General features: G+C 34.1%; 1 protein-coding gene across 1 annotated transcript in view; it reads left to right on the top strand.

Moving 5' to 3' along the window:
• The window catches only part of LOC106883993 (protein lev-9-like), a 1,203,458-nt gene that overhangs the window by 764,969 nt on the left and 414,348 nt on the right, over positions 1–24,141 (top strand). The window contains exon 8 of the mRNA XM_052971268.1: positions 2,892–2,915. Within this exon, the coding sequence (XP_052827228.1) occupies positions 2,892–2,915 (24 nt within the window). The remainder of the gene's footprint in view (positions 1–2,891; positions 2,916–24,141) is intronic.

Raw genomic sequence — 24,141 nt, 5'->3', positions numbered from 1 at the left:
ATATATATATATATATATATATATATGTGTGTGTGTGTGTGTGTGTGTGTACAAGAAAGAGAGATGACAAAGGAATAAATGGTTATCTAATGTGCTTCACTAGCTTACAGCTGTTTCTGCTATAAGATGCAGTGGACTCTTTGTTGAGTGCCTGAATAACACCTTATGGCTTCATTGGAGCCTCGAATATGAAGTGCAAACATATGTATATTGAGTTCTACAATAGGTTATTAGTCTTGCAATGCCTAAGTGAAATATACGTATATACATGTATGTAGATACTTACATGTATTCATATATATATATATACACACAAAAAAAAGAATTACATATATATATGTATGTATGTATGTATATATATATATATATATATATATATATATTATGTATGTATTATATATCACACACACACACACAGATATATAAAGATATATATGACAGGCTTCGTTTAGCTTCCATCTACCAAATCCACTCACATTCAGTTGTCTTGAGGGTATAGTAGAAGACATTTACCCAATATGCCATACAGTGGGACTGAGTCTTAAACCATGTTGTTGGGAAGTATGCTCCTTACCATGCAGCGACATGATCCATAATAGATGTTTAAGTATGTATCAATCTATTTACATATGTATGTATATATGTATGTGTGTGAATATTCCCTTCCATATCAACTAACTCTGATGAGCATAAGGTTATATAATCGGATTGTTGCCTAACACTCCATTGTATTCCTTGCGCGAAACTGATTGGTAAGATCAACCATGATGGATATATAATACTGTACATTTTGGATAATATATATTTATATATACATATATATATCTGTATATATCTATATATATATATATATATATATATATACATATATATATATATATATATATATAAATAAACACACACACAATGTTTGCATGCATGTGTGAAATAGCAATGCAGGTGACTGGAACAATAAAGTGCAAAATGAAGTGCACCTATTATATTATTTAGTTTTGGTCCGTTTCATTTTCAGCTCAGATTGTACCAAGAAATAACCTTCCATTGTAATAACTATAGTATCTACTGGAAAAATAAACAGTAGCAATATACTGTGGATGATTAACTTGAATCCATCACTAACCTCATAAAGCTAGCATTATTAATATCAGTGTTAATGTACTTTTATTTATCAACATTATCATCATCATCGTCATCATTTAATATCTGCCTTCTGTACTGGCTTGGATTGTGCAATTTGACAGAATCCTCAGAACTGGAAGACTTACTTCATACATTAAAGGCCCTTGCAAGCACCTCATCATTGTATTTTATCTCTTCATCATTCCACCCCAATTACTCACTACCCATTTATCTAAAATGTGAGCAGACATGTGGCCTCTCTACAGCAAGAAACCTGTTCTGCTTTGACCCCCTTCTCTCATATTTTAACCTATTATCTTATAGCATAAATCTGCCTCTCTCCTGGTTCATAGTTGTGCAAACTGCATGGTGTCCACATTAGTGCTGGTGGCATGAAAAAAATGCAAAGTACCTGCCTTAAAGTGGTTGGTATGAGGAAGGGCATCCAGTTGTAGGAAACATGCCAAAACAGACACTGGTGCATGATGCATTCCTTGGACCTTATTATTATTATTGAGTGAGAGAGCAGTGACACTGGGGTAAAATATACAAAGCTCATTATACCCATCATGACTACCCGTCTGATAAGGGTACACCAGGCACATGCATCACAACAATGTGAGCACAACATGGTGACCTCATATCAAGATAAACAGCGCATGACCTCGCAGGTGGGGCCCAGTTAGAATTTTCTTCAGGTCGAGTAGCCCATCCCACTCAAAAGGTCCCTGAATAAGGTTTGTTTGAGGATGTTGAGCAAAACACCCATGTTTCCAAAGGTGAATTATTCAAACCCCAAAGAACTCCTCTCAACACATGGCTATGATGCTCTCCCACTATTTCTGCTCATAATCAGAGATGCACATATCATCAGCCACCAAGGGACATGCTCAACTGGTTAAGGTCAAACAAATGACAAGCAAATCTGTGGTATTAAGCAGAATATTTGCCGTAGCCCATCTTTTTTTTACCAAGACAAAACAATATACATGATAACACTTCCAATCAATTAAGATCAGAAGCCATGAGAGCCACTGTCGGGTTATTATTATTGTTATTATTATTATTCATTAGTCTTATTTTTATCATGTGCTTTCACTGCCCAAGTGCAGCTCTGTGTGCCTTGGGTATGTGCTGTGGTTTGTTGTGATGCTCTTATTGTTACTGTATAGAAAGTGTTTTATGTATAATGCATATGGTACCTAGTAGTGCTATTTTCTGTATGTTGTTATTATTATTATTATTATTGGTATTATTATTCCAGAACTACTTTGTGAGGATGCATAGCCTAGTGTTTAAGGTGTTGCATTTATGATCACAAGATCATGGTTTCAATTCTCAAACCAGGTGGTGCATTGTGTTCTTGAGCACAAATACTTTTTCTCGCATTGCTCTGCTATCACTTCAACACCTGATGTGTGGTACACTGTGCATATGTTCAGGCAACATCGATCTGATCGAGGGAGTGAGCTAATGTATGGAGCATACATTTGATCACTATTAACAAATCATTTGTGCAGGTCATTCAGCAAAAGCTGAACACTCATACGTCAATGCGAGAGTTCATCATTATTCCAGAACTACTATAAATCTTATTCAGTGTCATCAAACATTGTTATATCATTGTTCTCTTATCAATCATAATACATGTGTTTTGATGTGTTTTTAAGATTTGTAATATTATAATATTTATGTTTTATAGTAACAAATGAAATTTCATATATTTTACAGTATTACAGAATTTATTTTCCCTTTTTGTTTTCTAATTTCAGTTAAAAACAGAAAAAACGAATCATGTAAGTCAAAAATCTTTTATTTATTTATTTATATATTTTTTATGTTTGTATAAGATTTGGTCAAAAGCAACTGATTCTATATATAAAAAAAAAATCAAAAGAGTTGTTATTGGTTTCATTAAGTATATTGCCTCTTTTTTAAAAAATAATTTTTTCCCCAAATAATGTTTTAAACTTTTGTGAAAAAAATGTTTTGATGGTAATCAAAGTGAATTTACTTGTTGTGAACATTCAAACCTGTAACATGTTTACAAAATTACGAATAATGTAATTTTCTTGAATTACATACATACATACATACCTATGGACAATTGAAGAGGAGTTTGCCCATCCAGTACCCAAGATACACTTTCAGCTTCATACTTAATATTTTTGGAGTAACAGGATATGTACCAACCTAGAAGGAGGAAAGGATGGCTGAACTTGGGTTCTTGGGGAAGGATGCAACTCCTTAATTCACACAATACCTGGTACAATAAAATTCTGCAAGACATTCTTAACATTGAATAAACAAAACAAGATGCTTTCCTTCACAACCTCACTACCAAGTGGGTAGTCAGCCAAAATTAAATCTAAATTAAAAAGAGAAAGAAGCACGCAATCATGTGTGCATACATACATACATACATACACACACACATGTACATACATACATACATACATACATACATACATACGTACATACATACATACATACATACATACAGGTTGATGGGAAAAGGAAAGAAGATAATTATGGACAACTGTTTTGAAACTTTCAGTTTCTACAAGGTGTATTCAAAAAAGATCTGGCTTAATTTTTTACTACCAAAACTAATGTCACATGGGAAAATCCTTTGGGTGGGAGGTACTGCCATCCTTCCACCCTGTGCCTTTGTGAAAATTTTTGTGCCAATAGGCCATGTCAGTTCCCAGCTGTTATGCCTAGAGTACGAATTTGTAACGTATGCTTGTGAGATTTTTCATTTTCATGAAACATGTCTAGTAGAGATATTGCATCAAGTTCTGCTAAAAGGTCGGTTATACTCAATCTCAGACCATTCATAACATTCAACAGGTTTTTGGCAATGATGCCATGGGCAAAACTTACAGCAAGGAATGGTACAACCACTTCAAACATAGCTGCATCTCAGTGGAGAGTGAGACACAGTCAAGCAGGCCATTCTCAAGCCAAAATGAGGAGCCAATTGAGAAGGCTCAGCAAATTGTCATGGAAAACTGTTGTGTAACAATCTAGAAAATTGCCTACAAATTGCAAATAATCGCAGGATCAGTTCATCCTATTTTAGTAGAGAATTTGTAGTTGCAGAGAATGTTGGCATAGGACATGCTAGACTGTGCAAACCACAACTCAGACTTCACTGGTGATGTGACATAGGTTCAATGCATTCAATCATCTTGTACAAAAATGAACATCCACCAAGCGTGCATTACACATCAGTACTCTAGCCATAATAGCCAGGAACTGATACAATCTGCTGGTATGAAAATTTTCATACATGTGCAAGAAGGGTGACAATGTGACATTGTTTTTTGTTATCTACATTCCAATGCTGGAGCTTTGTATCTTTATCAGAAACCACCTTCTTCCTTACAATAATACGAGAAATAATTGAAAATAGAAGTGAAAACACAAGCATGCATGCACAAACACACACACACACACACACACACACATTTGTGATTATAGCTGACATTAAAGGATACTGTGGGTAAGATTCTTCATCAGGAGAAACAAATTTACTTGAAGCAATAAAAACCATTTGGCCATGAGACACATAAAACAAAATAAAAATTTGATCATAACAAATTATGTTGAACATTTCTCCATAAAAATTGTGTCTAAATGTCTATATTGAATGTTATTTTAGCTATCATACTTCATATGAAATATGAGAAAGTACAGTTTTATGAATGCTTAGAATGGGAATCCATTTCTTCAATAAGTATATATATGTCTTACAAGTTCTACTGGTCAGTCATCTTGATTTAAATAAATAAAATTCTTTCTTCATGCACTACACCTACCTTTCTCCCTTACACTCTTGCAACCTACACAATCACTCATATCTTTCTCTATCTGTCTTTCTCTCTCTCTCTCTCTCTCCTGCTCTGTCTAATGTTTTGTCTGACTCCCCCCCTCTCTCTCTCTCTCCATTGCCCTGTCTATTTTATCGTCTTTACTATACTTCTGCTGTCTACCCCAATCATCAGTGGTCATCTCTTCCTCCACCTCTTATCCACCATTCACTACATCCACCCCATGGCAAAAGTGAGGTGAAATCTACTCTTTAAAAGAGACAAATATGCTGAAGTAGTGACATTAATCACTAATATGTCTATTTAAAAAATAAATCAAGAAAATTCTTATTGCTTTCATCTCTATATAAAATTCTCTGCCTCTCTGTCTATCTGTTGCTTATGCATTATCAAACAGCTCCACCAAATCAAATCAAATCAAATTTCATAAGGTAATAGTATTAGACCCCACAAGTGTCAACATGTAAATTTTATTTTTATTTGGATTAAAATAATGTAACATTTTGTAGAAAATAATCATTTTGTAGTCAACTATAGCAAAGAACATTTTATACCACCACCACGATGTGGTGGCATCACATTTTGTATATGAGTGTATATGTATCTGTGAGTGTGTTTGTGTTTGTGTGTTCATTACATACAATATAGTAAAGGACATTTTATACCATGATGACGATAACACATTTTGCATATGAATGTGCATGTGTCTGTCAGTGAGTGTGTTTGTGAGTTCATTACATATGACATAGTAAAGGATATTTTATGCCACAACGACACGTTTTGTATATGTGTCTGTGAGTGTGTGTGTGTGTGTGTGTGTGTGTGTGTGTTTGCATGTTCATTATGTATCACGTAGTAAAGGACATTTTATACCACCACCACCACCATGACACATTTTATAAATGAGTGTTTATGTGTTTGCACATTCATTACATAAATGTATGTTTATGTCTCCGTCTTAGTATATGTATGTGTGTGTATGTGAGAGTGTATGTGTGTGTCAGTGTATGTGAGAGTCAGTGTATGTGTGATTATCAAAAACACTGATGTAAACTGGCTATTTAAAAGAGCTATACTGGCTCCAACTAATGAAATGGTTAGAAATGACTTTTCTATCAATTCATACAACAGTCGATCAAGATCAGGCTGTTCAATACCCTGCTGAATTTCTGAACACACATAAATCCATTGAGATGCCACCGCATAACTTAACATTAAAGCTGGATGCTCCCATTATGTTGCTTAGGAATCTTGACCCTCCTTGCCTGTGTTGTAGAACTCAATTGTTACTTCCATGAAGCCCCATGTCCTACAGGCAACAATTATGACAAGTAGTCACAAAGAAGAAAATGTCTTTATTCTAAAATTTCCTCTTATACCCACAGATGTTCCATTTGAATTTAAGAGGCTTCAGTTTCTAGTCACAAAATGAGTTTTGGATTTTCAATTAACAAATCTCAGGGTCAATCCGTCAAGGTAGTTGAACTTCATCTCTGTACTACATGCTTCTCTCACAGCCAACTCTATGCTGGTTGCTCACAAGCTAGAAGTAGCAACAATTTATTCATTTGGACACCAACAAAAAATTACACAATGAATATCATTTACCTTGAGATGCTTCAAGTTTGACAGATTTTCATTTCTAAATTCTATCATATTAATGTGAATATTTTTTAAATAAAATATAGATATTTTAAAATAATTATGAGGCAAAAAAGATCTTCATATTTGTTGTTTACTAATCTGAATAAGAACAGCAGTAACCCAAGCAATACCGGGTAATTCAGTTAGGTGTATTGCTAGTTTCTAAAAAAGATTTTTTTCCCCACAAAATAATATTTTAAATCTTTAAGAAAAAATGTTTTGATTGTAACCAAAGCGAATTTACTTGATGTGAACATTCAAACGGGTGCATGGTTATAGAATTCAGAATAATGACATTTTGGATGGATTAGATATGCACATTGGCACATACATATATAAACCAACATTCTATCAGTTACAACGATGAGGGTTCTAGTTGATCTGATTAATGGAACAGCCTGCTCATGAAATTAACCTACAAGTGGCTGAGCACTCCACAGATGCACGTACCATTAGGGAGATTTAGTGTGATATGGAATGTGGCAAGGCTGGCTCTTTGAATTACAGGTACTGCTCACTATTGCCGGCTGAGTGGACTGGAGCAATGTGAAGTAAAGCGTTTTGCTCAAAGACACAATGTGCCATCAGTAATTGAACTCACAACTTTACAATTGTGAGCCAAGTACCCTAATCACTAAGCTATGTGCCTTCACACATACATACATACATTCATTCATATACACATACTTATATGCATGCATAACAACTATCGACCATATTTGTCATGACAGAGAAGGACAATAAAAAACATAAAAGCTCAAGATTCAGGTTTCTCATCATTTTGTTAAGAATTTAGTAGTTTACCTGTGTTTTTACATGAAAATTTCTTTGTGCATAATTTGAAGCTCTATTTGGCATTGATTGATGATATAATAATAATAATAATAATAATAATAATAATAATAATAATAATAATAATAATAATAATAATAATAATAATAATCCCTTCTACTAAAGGCACAGGGCCTGCAATTTGGTGGGAGGGGACTAATTGTTTATATCGTTATATCGATCCACACACATGCACACACACATGTGTATGTGTGTGAGTGAGTCTCTCCTTGCCTTGATATCACCTGGTAGTTGTAAAAGAAATTCACTGTCATGCAAGCAGTGTCATTCACTTCCAATATTCTGCCCAAACATGTCTGGCCTTTGGGAAATATTACTGTGCTTGGAAATGGGTGAGGATTAGTGACAAAGAACATATGGCGATAGAAAATCTGCCATGATAAATTCTGTCCAATCTATGCAAACATGTTAAAACGGACATTGGCTCTATAATGATAATGATAAAGGTAATTTCTAACTTGACTATTCTATGGATTGAACCTAAGTTGGCTTGCTAAAGTCTTATGCTTAACACTTACTCAATGTTTACATTCACTATCCCACTGTCCTGTAGGAACTTCAGTGAGTGGTAACTTAGAAACTAGGAACCTAAAACTAAACTTTATATTTTATGCTGGGTTTCAATAACCTCTGTTGGCCCAGCATAGAAAGGAACAACAAATGGAAGTCTTTGATTAGGAAAGAACATTAAACATTCAAAATAACAGCAATGACGACAACGACAACTATAATAAAAATAAAAAGAGAAGTTAAAGGAGGAAGTAATTAGTTAATTCATTAGTATTTAGCTGTCGGTGTCTAAATAAACAGACAGAACTGTAAAATGTGTTGTATTTGTGAAGATAAATTATAGACACTATTTAATCTCACTGGTACTTGCATCCATCTAACTCCAATGCTCGTTAGCAACTACACCACAATTTTGGTTTTATTTTAATAAATGAGAACCAGAGAGAAATATCAATTTCAATCAAAGACATACTATAGTAATGTTCATCAATATCTTTAAATATATGTTAGAGTTGGCCATTATTATCTGGTAGTTAATCTAATTAGTTCTGACCATCCTCTCCAACATCGAACTAAAGAGAACTTTTAAGTTATATCAATGTAAATCAACTGACTTGCTGGTTTAGAAGTTAGTGATTTGCTCAGGCATTTTCTCTAGTTTAGAGTCTCACAGTTTTGCAGGTAAAATCATAATAGTTGATTTTTGTATTTATACTTTTGTCTGATGATTAATAAAAAGACAACTAACTGTGTTGGGATGTAGTCACTTTAAGCCGTACTTCTTCCTTCCAAAAAAAAAAAAATGCTGCATATGGCCCAGGGGTGGGCTGGAAATTTTGAAGAAGATATGTGTGTAGTGTATCTGCTCTTTGTCTTGACAACATGGGGGTTGTAAATGAATATCAATGTCATACAAGTGATGTTGTTCATTTCCAGTCATCCACGAAAAAAATATCTGAAGAAATATTATCTTGCCTGGAAACAGATAAGGATTAACATCAGGAAAAATATCCAGCCATAGAAAATGTACCTCAACAAATTCTGCAAGCTTGGAAGAATGCCTCATGATAAGAGGGACTCTCAAAGCTAGCCCCTTAAGGGGCTAGCTTTGAGAGCTACATTTCCTCACCTTCGGTAAAAATGTGTTTATTATGGTAGTTTGACCTCAGAGTCTCTCTTAGCGTGAGGCATTCTTGTATAGTAATGCCCTTATATAAATATATATATATATATCATCATCATTATCCTCATCATTGTTTAACATCTGTCTTCCATGCTGGCATGGGTGGGCATATATATATATATATATAAATATATATATATATAAACAAAATATGGGCGATACTGAATTTGAATGTTACATCTCTGTAAACCATATAGCCTGGCAAAATATTACATCAAAGTGCTAGCACAACCCATATATAAATACAAAAAATACATATACACATACATATGTATAGAGAGAGTGTATAAGGATGCTTATGCCAGAATACACAGGCTCCAAGTTGTCTTCTGAAGATGATGTACTGTATATAGTTGCATGAAGGTACTTATGTATTGTGGTTAATGTGTATTGATGTTATGTTTTTTTTATATGGGTTTGTGGGATATTGCCTTATTATATTTCATTTTCGATTTGGTTTGCAAAATTCTTGATGTAAAATCAGGCATTGCAACATCAGTGACATGCCCTTTTTAGATAGAACTGGAGTAGCTAGGGCATGGCATTAAGGTGGTTATGAATGGCGGTGAAAGGACTACACTGGACCTAGCTTACTGATTGATTAACTGAATGAAGAATCAAATGATCAAACAGTTAATTGGTTAAATGGTTAATGAGTTGTAGAGCAAGATAATATTTTCCCTAGATTACAAACAGAGGATATTGCTTCTATAATGGTGATATTTACGAGTAGAGTAGACAAAAAGATAGGCACACACACATTCATACACATACATACATACATACATACACACAAAAACACATTACTGGATAACCTAATTTGCATATACCTGTTTTTGACAGCTCATCATAAATGATATTAATTTAAGCACTGCATAAATCAAAAGAAGTGAAGTAAATTTAAATATTTTAAAATTTTACCTGCAGGCGAAATAAGTAGGTAAGCACATTCCTTCAATAATTTGTCGAAAAATACAGAAGTTTCTTGAAAGTCTGTTTCACAACTTGTTAACCATTCTTCAGAGAAGATGTACCCATTTATATACACAGTTATTGTAGATTTTAATGAAGGCGTGTAGCTTAGTGGCTAGGGGTATTTGGCTCATGATTGTAAATTCATGAGTTCGATTCTCAATTGTGTGTTGTGTCTTAACACTTTATTTCATGTTGCTCCAGACCAATGAGCTGACAAAAATGAGTTGTAGCTGTAATTCAAAAGGCCAGCCATATCATATTATGTGTCATGCTGAATCATCTTGAGAACTACATTAATGAAATATGTGTCTATGGATTGCTCAGCCACTTGCACATTAATTTCACAAGTAGGCTGTTCCAGTGATTAGATCAGCTGGAACACTTGTCATCATAATTGATGGAGTGCCAGTGTTGTTGTAGATTCATCTTTAAAAGAAATCATGATGTGTAAATGTTAATATTTTTATAGTTGTTTTAATGAATAAATTTATATAGCCATCAGTGTCAGGTAAAAACACCCAGTACATTCTATAAACTGGTTGACATTGGGAAGGGCATCCAGCTCGAAACAGACTAAAGCTTGGTGCAGCTCTCCAGCTTACCAGTTCTAGCCAAATCTTCTTACCCATGCCAGCATAGAAAACAGACACTAATTTTTGATGATGATGATGATGATGATGATGATGATGATAATGATCTACGTAGCCTACTTAATACATATACCCCACTGAGAGGTATAATGCTGTAGATTTGCATTTGAGAGAAGACCTCTTTGTAGACATACTGTGTTAAAAACACAATATTTATTGAAGCAAGGTGAAAAAGTCATCCACTTGTCCTGACTGTGATTTTCTAAGGCTTTGTCAGTGATGTACACTCACCAGTTACATTTCAAAACAAAATCTGTCTCTTCTGATAAAAAGGAAACACATGGGAATCCAGCTGTAGAAAATCTGCTTCAATAGACCCTGTCAGATCTTTGCAAGCATGGAAAAGCAGACGTTAAACAATGATGATGATTATCAAGATTCTAATGTCAGAGTATATAAATGACACGTTTTAGAATGTCTATAATTTCAGGTTGTTTTCTTTAGATGGCAATAATTAACTTTTTATTTAAGTTTCTCTTTATATTTTCTTAAATATCATCTTCAGGTGTAATACATTTATATAAATATAGCCATAGACTAAGATTGAACTCACTATTGTTTATTTGTGAAGCTGTTCCAATACTCCTGTTTACAGTCCCATGATATTCAAACAAAAGCTGTTATTGCTGTTCCTCCTGCTGTTACAAATACTGTTACAGTTGGTGTTGTGTTTCTTTCCCTTTTCTTCTCTTTCTTCATCACCTTCATTTCCACTTTCTTCCCCTTCTCCTTTTCTTCTTCTTTTCTTCTTTTCTTACTTGCCCTCCCTTTCCTCCTTTTTTCACATACTTTTCTTCTCCCTCCTCTTCAATTTTTTTCTTCTTTTCAAATTTGTTCTCCTTATCCACTACCTTTTCCTCCACTTACCTCTCTCCTTGCTCATCTTTTTCTTCTCCTCCTCTTGCTATCCCAACTACTATTGTTTTTGTTTATTCCCATATGAAAACTGATGCCTATGATCAAAGGCAATCAAGCCATAAATACCCAACCTTTTTCTTCCCCCCCCCCATATACATTCCTCCAACATAATATAACTAAGACTACATTATCTAATGTCTCCTTATAATTTTTATTGAATTTTACTTGCTATTTCTAGCAAGGTGATCCACTATGTACTGACTCTCTCTGTTTATTTTAACTGATAACTTCCTAAATTCAAATCACAAAAATTCCCCAAACCATGTCTTTGTATTCTATTCATTAATTTACATTAATTTATAAATACCACTGCATTATATTAATTCATAAATACAACTACATTAATTCTCTTGGTTGTTGCTCTAAATATTCCATACAACACTGCTATATCTAAATTGTTAAGTATCTCATTTTTAGATTTCCGTATCTAAATATATAAAGTTGAATAGCAAAAGTGATAAATTCTAAAATTTAAATGCAATAACAGTAACAATAACAACAACAACAACAACAACAACAACAACAACAACAAAAATCCCAAGTTACATAACTTCATCTAAATCTTGTATTAATTGCTACTTTAACAACAGAAACAACAGTATGAATGCACAGCGTTGTTGTTTGATGAAAATACATAACCAAAATATATTAAAAACAGTGGACTGGAAGAAAAGAGGCCTCAGAGTTAACTGCAGTATGATGTTGAGTGTCTTTCCATTGGATATATATGTGGTAAAAGTTAAATGTTAAAGTCCGCAAATAGAATATGGTTAGTTAAGGGAATGGGGGCGTTTTAAACATGAAAACAGGCTTCTTCATGTTATTCAGCAATAAAATTCCTAAGAGATACATGCATGTGAAGTCTATCAGCTTAAGCATATGCACAAGTGAGCTCATAATTTTATAGATGCTGATCAGTACAATTTTATAAGCAGGTGTATATATGCATTCACGCAACATACTCCAAAAGCATGGATACCTGTATTTCTTTATAAGTTAATGTCATGTATTGATTTTTTTTTGTTTGCAACATATACCAACATACAAACACATAACATGTATGTGTATGTGGTACATATGGACACACATATCTGTGTGTGTGTCTATAAATATATATATACATATAATGTGTGAATGTGTATATATATGTGTATATATATATATATATATATATATATATATATATATATATATATATATATATATATAGAATGTGTGTATGTATTTATATATATATATATAATGTGTGTGTGTGTGTGTATATATATATATCTGTGTGCGTATGTCATTGCATGTGTGTATATTATATGTACACACACTATTTATTCAGCTCAAATGTGTGTAAATTGTTTGTGTATATGTGTGTGTGTGTTTGTATATGTATATATTTACATACATATGCAACTTGTGTTTATACATATTTGTGTGTGTGTATATATATATATATATATATATATATATATACACACGCACACACACACACATCAACATTCATGCATCATGTGTGTCTTTTGTCTTTCCACTATCTCTTGGAATTTGCAACAAAAATACATAGACACATCTGGAACCTATATCAAAGAGTTGATGCAAATATTATTTTATCTTTAAATCTTTAAGGAGCAATTTACACAATATAATTTTTTTTTTTTTATTTATTGAGGCTTACTTTCCTTTTCCTTTTTTTTTTTTTTTTTGGCAGCATTCTGTAGGATGACATATCTGTGATCATAGACATACGTGAATATTATCATACTGTTTTTTGAAGTAACACTGTAGTCTACTAAGACTGAGGATATTATATTCCCCCTTGTTATGCTATTTCACAGTTGGTATTGCATAGAATATCATTTCCTTTGGAAAAATATAAACATCATAACTTCTTCCTGAGTTTTTCCCCTCCCTTACAACCTTACAAATACAAAGGTTCACACCTGCAGAATAAATTATAATCATCATCATCGTTATTATTATTATATAGTATTCTTATTTTTATTGCGTGCTTTCACTGCACTACTGAGCAACAGCTCTGTGGGCATTGGGCATGTGTTGTGGTTTATTTTGGTGTTGTTGTTTCTATTGTATAGAAATAAAATGTGTGATGAGCCTAGTAATGCTATTTTCAGTATGTTGTATTTGTAAGTCATCAGGTTTTGGTTATATACTCTTCTGCATGGTTTTCAACTATACCTAAAGCAACTATCATTATAAGGATTTGTTTCTGTTTTGGGATTTTTCATTCAAATTATTTCTCTTATCCAGATCTTTGTATTTATTATTATCATTATTATCAAGTTGATGAGTTGGCAGAATCATTAGCATGCCAGGACAGATACTTAGCGGCATTTTACCTCTCTTTACATTCTGAATTCAAATGTTGCTGGGGTTGACTTTTCCTTTCGTCCTATCAGATGAAAGTAGCAGTTGAACACAAGGGTTAATGTAATTGATTGTTCCCCTCTCATGAAATTTCAGGCCTTGTTCCTATTGTAGAAAGGGTTATTATCATTATTATTATGATGAGTAAGGTAGCAAGCTGGCAGAATCATTAGCATGCTGGCAAAAATGCCTAGCAGCATTCGTCCATCTTTTTGTTCTGGGTTCAAATTCATTCGAGGTCTATTTCACTTTTCATCCTTTTGAGATTGATAAAATAGTTCGAGTTGAGCACTGGGATTGATGTAATTGACTTACCCCAAACTTGCTGGCCTTGTGCCAAAATGTGAAATCGTTATTGTTATGATGATTATTATTACTACTGTTATTATTAATATGGTGAACTGGCAGAATTGCAGTGCATTAGTAGAATACTTAATAGCATTTCTTCCAGCTCTTCTGAGTTCAAATACCACCAAGGTGAACTTTGCCTTTCATTCTTCTGGGCTTGCGAAAACACAATATCAGTTGAGCACTGAGTTCAATGTAATTGACTAAACCCCTTCCCTTAAAATTGCTTATAATTTGAACTTATTATTATTGTTATTATTATGAAGGCAGCACAAGTTAGTGAGCTGACAGTTATCAGCACAAGGGGCAAAATGCTTAACAGCATTTTGTTCTTTTTTATGTTCTGAGTTTGAATTCAGCAAAAGTCAACTTTAGCTTTCATCTTTTAGGGGGTTGATAAATAAGTACCAGCTGAGCATTGGGATCAATGTTAATCAACTATCCCTCTCTCCCAAAATTTCATGCCTTGTACCTATAACAGAAAAGTCTCTTAAAACAGCAACAGGCAAAGAAAAAAAAAACATCGAACAAAATGCTGAGTGGCTTTTCTTCCAGTTTCTTAAATCTTGCCAAAATCAACTTTACCTTTCATCCTTTCAGGGGTCAATAAAATAAAGTGCCAGTCAAATATTGGGGTCCATGTAATTGACTAACCCTTACAAGCCTCATGCCTAAATTAAAAACAATTACTTTTATTATTATCAGTAGTTGTAAGGTGGTGAGCTGGCAGAACTATTAGGACACTGGGCAAAATTCTTAGCAGTATTTCTTCTAGATATTTTCACTGAGTTCAAATTCTGCCAAGGTCAACTTGGCCTCTCATCCTTTCAGGATCAATAAAACAAGTACCAGTTGAGCACCGGGGTCGATTTAATTGATTTACCTACTTCTCTGAAATTACTGGCCTTGTGCTGAAAGTTGAAACCATTATTAGTAGTAGTAGTATGTTGTTTTACTTTATACAAGATATTCCTAATCTCACCCACAGACCACAAAAATCAGTTAGTTAGACGTTTCTTAAGTGTAACAATGATACGTATTTCAGAGAAAAGAGACCAAATACTAAAAATTAAGATTTTGTTAAAAATTTATTTTAATATTTGTGATTTTGAAAGATTTGAAATGGTACAAATATTTTCAGGTAGATTGTATTTTGGTGGGATGTGGGTTGTGCCCAGGGAAACAATTTTTGTTGTTCTGATACTTTTGGGTTTCTTGATATTTGGCCATTGTATTGAAGAGTGCCATTGGTATTGTCCCCAAAGTGTCAATGTTCACAGGTACAGTTGCTGTTTTCAGATGCCACATCATCAAGACCTCTATTTCAAGGTTCTTACATTTATTTTACTTTTCAAATGTTTTTGCAGTCATGTTAGCACCAGCAGGGATTTACATATCTATGAGTGAACATACTTTGTTAATGTAATTTTTTCCATCACCAATATCTGGTCTGTTGGCTTGAATAGCTTAATCAACTGGAATACAAAAGTCCCAAAGATGGTTTAGGCATTTATTTTCTACTTCCTTTGCAAGTTTATGTCTCCTCTAGTTTTTCTCATATGAGAGTGCAAACTGATGGCATATTATCCAATTCAAATACTGACCAAGTTCATCATGGCAGTTATCATACTTATATGAAGCTAACATATAGCAGCCAGAGATGATCAGAGGTGATCAATTGTTTTCTGGTTGTACCACAAAAACAATAATACAAATCAGCATCGTTTTTATGAATATTGGCTTGATAATACCTGGTGGGCAGACACTGATCCAGGGCAGTTATAATGCTATAATAAAGCCCTCTGTTTCCAATTTTCGCTCAACCAGAAAATTTGTGGGATTTATATAAATCTACCTGACATTTACATAGGAAGAAAGTAAATATACATATGATGATATAATTACAATATATGTTAGAAAACACTAACACAGAAGTTTGCATCTAAATCGTAAAAGATGGATTTAAAATGAGTTGAGAATGGGAAAAGTTATGTTAAAGAGTTGTACATGGCAGAAATGCAACAAATAGCAGCAGATAGTTGATGATGTAACAATGGACTGTGTGAAAGGAGTTAAAATAGAAAAGGAAAAAATGCAATGGTGATAAATAAATATTGCAAGAACTCTTATCACTATCAGTCAAACTGATTTCATAGAATTAGAAATATAAGTGTATATATATGTATTTCTAATTCTATGAAATCAGTTTATATACATTTACACTTATATTTCTCAGAATATACACCTCATAGTCATTGTATTATATAATGAAATTTATACAGCCTTTAAAGAGATTATAAACTAGGTGGACGTTGTAAATTTTGGAAAATTTTCCCATTAAATTTTGGAGCTTCAAAGATTCTATTTAACTATCAGGGGAAGTGGGTACAATTATAAAATTAATAATTAATATTGAAGCTATCCGATATGGTTAAATGTTTAATAGATAAAACCATCAGCAATGTGTACAATGAAATCAATATTTAAGAAGTGGTGTATTTTATGATAAACAATGAGTCTCAAGAAATTACAGACTGAGAGGAAAATAGCATTGGTCCTTATCCAATTCCAGTCTTTTAATAGCTGATAGCTCTAATTACTAAGTTTTTCCTATTTCTGACATTGTGAAATATTGTTTCATTGGTATACAAGTCACCTGTTGCACAGAATTTTCATCATCATAGTTGTAGCTTGTCAGTAATTAGGAGAATGAGACACTTGGGCACAGCTGTTTGAATGCTGATAATTTAATATGCCTAACAGGATATTTGGCCTGTTTTTGTGACAGTATTTTTGGTGCTGGAGGCAAGCACACACAAATGCACTAAAATATACACATACAAATAGAAATTGAGAGACAGTCATTACAATTTATTGATTTAAAATGATTGACATAAACACTTTCCCCTCAACTCATACACATACAGGGAAATATGCTCACACACATAGAGAGAGATGAAGGGAAGGAATGTGAGAATCATTAGAATATTTGATGGCAAATAAGTCATCTTCGAATCAGTGGTGGCAAGCAGACAGTGTCAAATTAGCTATGCCATAATTTCTTATACATGTGATTGTGTACTGCACATCCATAACAAAATACATCTCATCAGTTATCAGACCCCATTTGTAGTTTCCACATCAACAGTAAATATATGCTACAACTGCAGTCATCTTCCATACCATTTCTCCTATTTTCCTTTTTTTTTCTGCATAATGGTGGGTTCTCTATTTGCATCCTTAATAGTACAAATATTATGTGTTGAAATAAGTATCTTATCAAGTACACGACTTGTGGAGTTCGCAGGCTGTAAACCATCTGGCCTGGGGTTTTTCTTTTGTTTAAATCGACTTCAGTTTACTTTATTTCATTTATTTCTTCCATCTGCTACCACTGTATTGCTTCTTCATTCTTTTATATTCCAGTTTGTTTCTTTACTCCAAAAAATGTCTCATTAGTATTATTTTGTCGTACTTGCTACATATGGCATTTCATTATTTTGTTTCCTTGATATGTTTTGACACATTTTCTTTTGTTATCCACAAATATTCTGTATTCTTTACAGCTGTTTTATCTGAAAAAGTATTTATTTATTTACTTCCCTTATCTCTGTCTCAATTCTATGCTTTACTTTATTTTTTTTATTATAACCTGTACACCTTTTCGACTTAATTTACATTTTCTTTATAATAATACATAAATTTTGTTTTAGCTATTCTTCATTCTAGAAATTGAGAAATGTTGGCGGCTAATTTCATTTTATATTTTTTAAAGTCTTTAACTTGTTCTGTCTGTTTATTTTACTATGTCACTTCTCTTCTGTTTGTTTTCTGCTATTTTTCAGGATTTTATTTCAACACTTAGAATTTCTGAAACACATGTAGCAACATAGCGCTCTCTATAGTAAAACATTTCCCAGGACATCATTAATGTATCATATTGAAATATATAAGCCATACTTTTTCATTCCTCTTAATGATCTTAATTTTGTTTAGCAATTCTTCTCAAGCTTACTACAATTTGTGTTCTATATTCAGACATGGCTGTGTGGTAAGATTCTTGCTTCCCAACCACATGGTTCTGAGTTCAGCTCTATTATGTGTCACCTTGAGAAAGTGTCTTCTGCTACAGCTCCAAGCCAACATAAGCCTAAAACTAATAAGTATTTGTTAAGCAATGTGTTTATGCATTTGGTTTAACCCTTTAGCATTCAGATTACTCTGTCAAATGTAATCATCATCATCATCATCATCGTTTAACGTCCGCTTTCCACACGAAGGCCAGTCAGGCGGTACTGGCAATGGCCACACTCAAAATGGTGTATTTTATGTGCCACCCGCACAAGAGCCAGTCCAGGGGCACTGGCAACGATCTCGCTCGAAAATCCTATGAAGTAATATTTTTTTATATTCTTTTTAATTAATTATGCCTTATCTCATAACTTTAACCCTTCAGCATTCAGATTTTTTTGTCAAAAGTAATACTTATTTATTCACATTGTTTTAAATTAATCATCCATTGCCTTGTAGCTTTGAGATTTTGATGATGTGATTGTTTATTTCTAGAAAGACATTGTAGAGGAGATGGTAAAGACCAGATCTGGCTGTTTTTTTTAAGCATAAAACAAGAAAAATATTTAGGAATATTTGAGTAGAATATGGCCTGGTTTCAATACTAAAGGATTAAGAGTTCAGTCACATGGTTGCTTATTTTCAGAACGACATTGTAGAGTAGGTGTGAGAGGCTAAATCTGGCCTGTGTGAACATGAAACCGTTAGAATGTTTGGGCTGGATATGGCTAGTTCAGATGCTAAAGTGTTAAACAAACATCTACCTTTGTTTGTATTTGTACTACCACTCTGTCAGTTACAATGATGAGGGTTCCTGTTGATCTGATCAATGGAACAGTCAGCTCATGAAATTAATGTGCTAGAGGCTGAGTACTCCACAGACATGGATATCTTTAACATAGTTATCAAAGAGATTCAGCATAACTCAGAATGTGACAGGGCTGACCCTTTGAATTACAGGTGCCACTCACTTTTGACAGCTGAGGGGACTGGAGCAACATGAAATAAAGTGTCTTGCTCAAGGACACAATGCGCTATCAGTTTTCAAACTTGTGACCTTATGATTATGAGCTGAATACCCTAACCACAAATCCACACACCTATATCTGTGGCCTTATGTTAATGTTAGAAATTGTCAACAATGATTAGAAATTATTGCTGTTGTTCTTTATTCTGATGTTACAATCTTGAGGTTTATTTTCGTATTTAATGTGAAACAATCTGCTGTAACATTTGGATATGCATACTTGTATACAAACACAATAATATATATATAAACACATACACATGTATAGTTTTTCCATACATTATACTGTGATTTACCCGGACACATCATTAATGTTTCCTGGGGTAACTGAGTTCTTCAGGCTTTTAAACAATCCACCTGGCAGTCCAACCAAGATTGATTACACCCACTTAGTGTCCATTTAACACTATCTCTGGTAGCACTGCCTGCCCTACAGGCTTCACATTTCCTGATCCATTGCCACCTCAAGGCAACCTCTGCAGTCTCCACACCCAACTTGATGCCCTTCCATATATTGACCTCTGTAATAGCCAACCTGTTATAAATTCTGCAGAGAGAGAAGCCTACAAACCTTCAGCCTTCTATCTCAATGAGATCATGCCTTGCATGCTATCCATATACTTTTTGTTGCTTATAAAAAGTGGTTAGCAGCATTTCTTCTGGCTCCTTACATTCTCTGTTCAATTCTGCTAGGTTAACTTTGCCATTCACCTCTTTTGGGGTTGATAATTCCACCAATCTCAGTCGAACAATTTGGATTGATGGAATTGACTAGCTCTCTCCGCCCTAATTTCAGGCCTTGTGCCTATAGCAGAAAATAGTTTGATAATAAGATTTCACTCCAGTTCCTGCAACAGCTGGTTTTTAGAACAACCTTAACTGTAATATCTTCCACCTCCACATTATCCCCTGAGTCACACTTACATTTAACTTAATAAGCTTGTCATATTAATTACTTTTCTGAAATGAGTAGTGGTAGGGGAAATATGCCATGCTTAATGCTTTTTATATGCATTAAGTATTCATTTTCTGTTGCTTCTCTTTGATGGTTCACTGCTGTAAAACGATTCCATCCCTTTCATGTTGTCAAACTGAGACCATTTCTTAGAGACTCATAATGCAATGCATTTATTGCTTTGCACTTTCCGAGGTTTGCAGGACTTAGGTGTTTTTCTATTCTATAATAATTCTATAGAGACCATTATTCACTGACCTTATTTCTATAAAAAAAAGACCATCTCACTTTTTCCAGTCTTCTGGAACTAAGTTTCCAAGATAGTAGGCCATAACTCACACTCACTTGTTTTAGCATAACAAATTGGTTTTAGCATAAAGAATTCTTTTGAAGGTTTTAAAAGGCTGTAACATTTGTTAATTAGGGTGGCAAATTGCCAGAATCATTTACATGTAAGACTAAATGCTTTGCAACATTTCTCCCAGTTCTAACCTTCTGAGTTCAAATCTTGCCAAGATTGACTTTGCCTTTCATACTTTCAGAGTTGTTAAAATTAGGGACAGTTGAGCACTAGTGGACAATGTACCTGAATTTCTCCTCCCCTGAAATTGCTGGCCTTGTGCCAGCAGTTATCATCATCACCATAATAATAACAATAGCAATAATAATAATAATAATAATAATAATTATTATTATTATTATTATTATTATTATTATTATTATTATTATTCAAATTCTGCCTACGTTGACTTTGCCTTACTTTCTTTCGGGTTCTATGAAATAAGTACAGTTGAGCACTGGGGTTGATGTAATCAACTACTCCCTTCTCCAAAAATTTCTGGTCCTATGCTTATATTAGAAAGGATTTTAATAATAATAATAATAATAATAATAATAATAATAATAATAATAATAATGGTTGTTGTTTTTGTTGTTGTTGTTGTTGTTATACACTCAACAGATTAAACTGTTGGAAAAGGAAAGAATCCTAACATTGGATTGAAACATATAGGCTTAGATGCCTAGGACTCTGTGAAGTATCCTAACTGTCCCTAATAACACTGTTTTCTGGACCTGTACTAAACTGGGTTTTATGCCTATTTCCTCTACCCATGTGTTCAGATCTTTAGGGATAGTTTCCAGTGTGCCTATAACAACTGGAATACATTTTACTTGCACTTTGCATAGTCTCTGTAATTCAGTGGCTAGGTCCTGATTGATACTTTGCTATTTTTTCTATACCTCTCATATTAATTATTTTATCATTTGGGACTTTAAAGTCAATTATCTGGCACTTTTTATTCTCTTTATCTACGACTACCAAATCAGGCCTTCTAGCTTCTTTTACTCTGTCAGTCTCAATGTTAAAGTCCCACAACATCTTGTATTTTTTACTTTCTAGTACTTTACTTGGTTCGTGTTCATACCATTTATCAGTATGTTCAAATCCTAGCTTTCTACATAGCTCCCAGTGGATTGCTCTCCCTAGACTGTCATGTCGTCTCTTGTATTCTTTCTGTGCCAGCATGCTACATTCACTTCCTATATGAATAATACTTTCCTCTTTTGATTTGCATACCCTACACTGGGAATCTACTTGGTTTTTGTCTATCTTGACTTTTATGCAATTAGTCCTTAATATTTGATCTTGTGCTGCTACTAACAAACTTTCTCTCTCTCACTTCAGCTTTCCTTTCTGAAACCATAACCATGTTTCACTATTACTATTTGCTGCAAATATCTTTGGGAATCTACCATGCAACGCCTTCTCCTGCCAGTCAGATAATCTCTGTTCTTTTTTTCTGGTTTTTAACTTTGTTTGGGCTTTTGGTTTCTCAATGTCTTGCTGTGACTCCAGCAGCTTTTATTAAACTTTCTTCAATACTACCTACATAGGAGTCTATACCTACTCTAGCTAACTCCACACAGTTTTCTACTGATATTAACCCTCTTCTGCTTTCCTTTCTATGTAGGTATAATCATGCTACTCCTACCCTTGGGTAGAGTCATCCATTTATATTGAATTCCTTCCCAGTTCTAGCTTTGCTAATGCAGTTTTTGTCCAATCTACAAAAGCTGCAGAGTATCTAAGTAATGATACCTCCCAAATGTTTACAGCTCTCGCTAGATTCAGACCATTTAGCTTTGACTTTATTAGCTTCCTCACCCTTCTGATCTACTCCTCAATTTTCGTTTCTGAAGTTAGTACTCTATCAGTTTCTAATACTCCTAGATACTTATAACTCTCTCCTCCTTTTAATGAGGTCTTGTTTGCTGTTTACCAAATATTCTGCCTTGTTTATATTTTCACTGTTGATGTACTCCTGTATGCAAATCATCCCACATCCATCTTTACATCTCTTCATGTAGAGCCTGTGTAGATTTGCCTTAGAGTGGAGAGCACCATACATTGTCATTGTTTTTTGGGTAGTGCGATCGACTTGGTTAATCTCTACTTGTGTCCATCTCAGGATGGGTGCACTATAGCAGACTACAGTAACAGCTCATATGTTAATGGCAGTCACAAGTTTCCTTGAGTTGAGTTTTGACTTCAAGAGAAGTTTGAGGCACTTCAAATATGCAGTGATGACCTTGTCTTTCATTTCTCTGTGCATTATGTTGTCCAGTTCCAGGATCCCAAAGTACTTGTACCCATCATCATCTGGGTCTTCCATTTTCTCTCTGTTTGGCAATTCTATGCCCCTACAATCTGCTCTTTTCCCCCCATTTCAAAGAGAGCACTGCACACTTCGAGATAATGAAAACAAGCCTCTGTTTTACATATATATCTATCATATATATGTAGAAGTCTGTGTGTTACTACCTACTTGACTTAACATCAGACGATGGTTGTGGATTTGTAAATGAGTCTTTCTGTGATGAAAGTGGTGACCTATTTTCTAATCTCCTGTGAAAACATGTCTGGTCATGGGGAAAATATAGCTTTATGTGGAAACAGGTGAAGGTTGGCAGCAAGAAAAGCATCCAGCCTTAGAAAATCTACTTCTACAAACACCGCCTGACTCATGCAAGTATAGAAAAGTGGACACCAACTGATGACGATGATGCCACTGCCACGACTGCCTCTGACAATGGTGATGGCAAAGGAAGAGTAGAAAGAATGTAGAAGGGAGTAGTGTTTCTTGTCTTCCTGAGAAAGTGGGAACCTCTTCAGTGTTGGTGTCACAATCACATGCACTCAGTACACTTTGTAAAGTATTTGCTGCCAAGAAGAACCTCCAAATATTGACAACACTATAAAAATGAAAGGAATGAGTGAAATGTGTTCTCTGATCCATCCAAGAGAGCAGCAATTTCAAGGAAGAACAAAGTTGAAAATTAACAACTCATCCTACCCATACTGACATAGATAGAAAAATAAATGATGACGACGACAATAGCAACAGTGATGTTGATGGTGATTCACTGTCACCGCCACCTAGGTAGTAGATGCTCCTGACCCATACCCTATTATAGAGGCAGTGCATTTTTGTAACTGATGCCATAACATGGAAATCTGTAAAGCAGAACATATTTTACACTGATTTCCATGTACTTTGACTTCTCATGTAACAAGATGGAGGTTTATAGAAAACAGGTTTGGCTTTACAGAATTTCAAATTATGGCAAGGTTTTCAGGAATGTGATGCAGGGTATGCTTGTATGTGTGTATATAT

This window comes from Octopus bimaculoides, chromosome 10 (genome assembly GCF_001194135.2).
Source record: "Octopus bimaculoides isolate UCB-OBI-ISO-001 chromosome 10, ASM119413v2, whole genome shotgun sequence".
In the NCBI taxonomy this organism is placed as follows: domain Eukaryota; kingdom Metazoa; phylum Mollusca; class Cephalopoda; order Octopoda; family Octopodidae; genus Octopus; species Octopus bimaculoides.
This window is presented reverse-complemented; position numbering and strand designations above follow the sequence as displayed.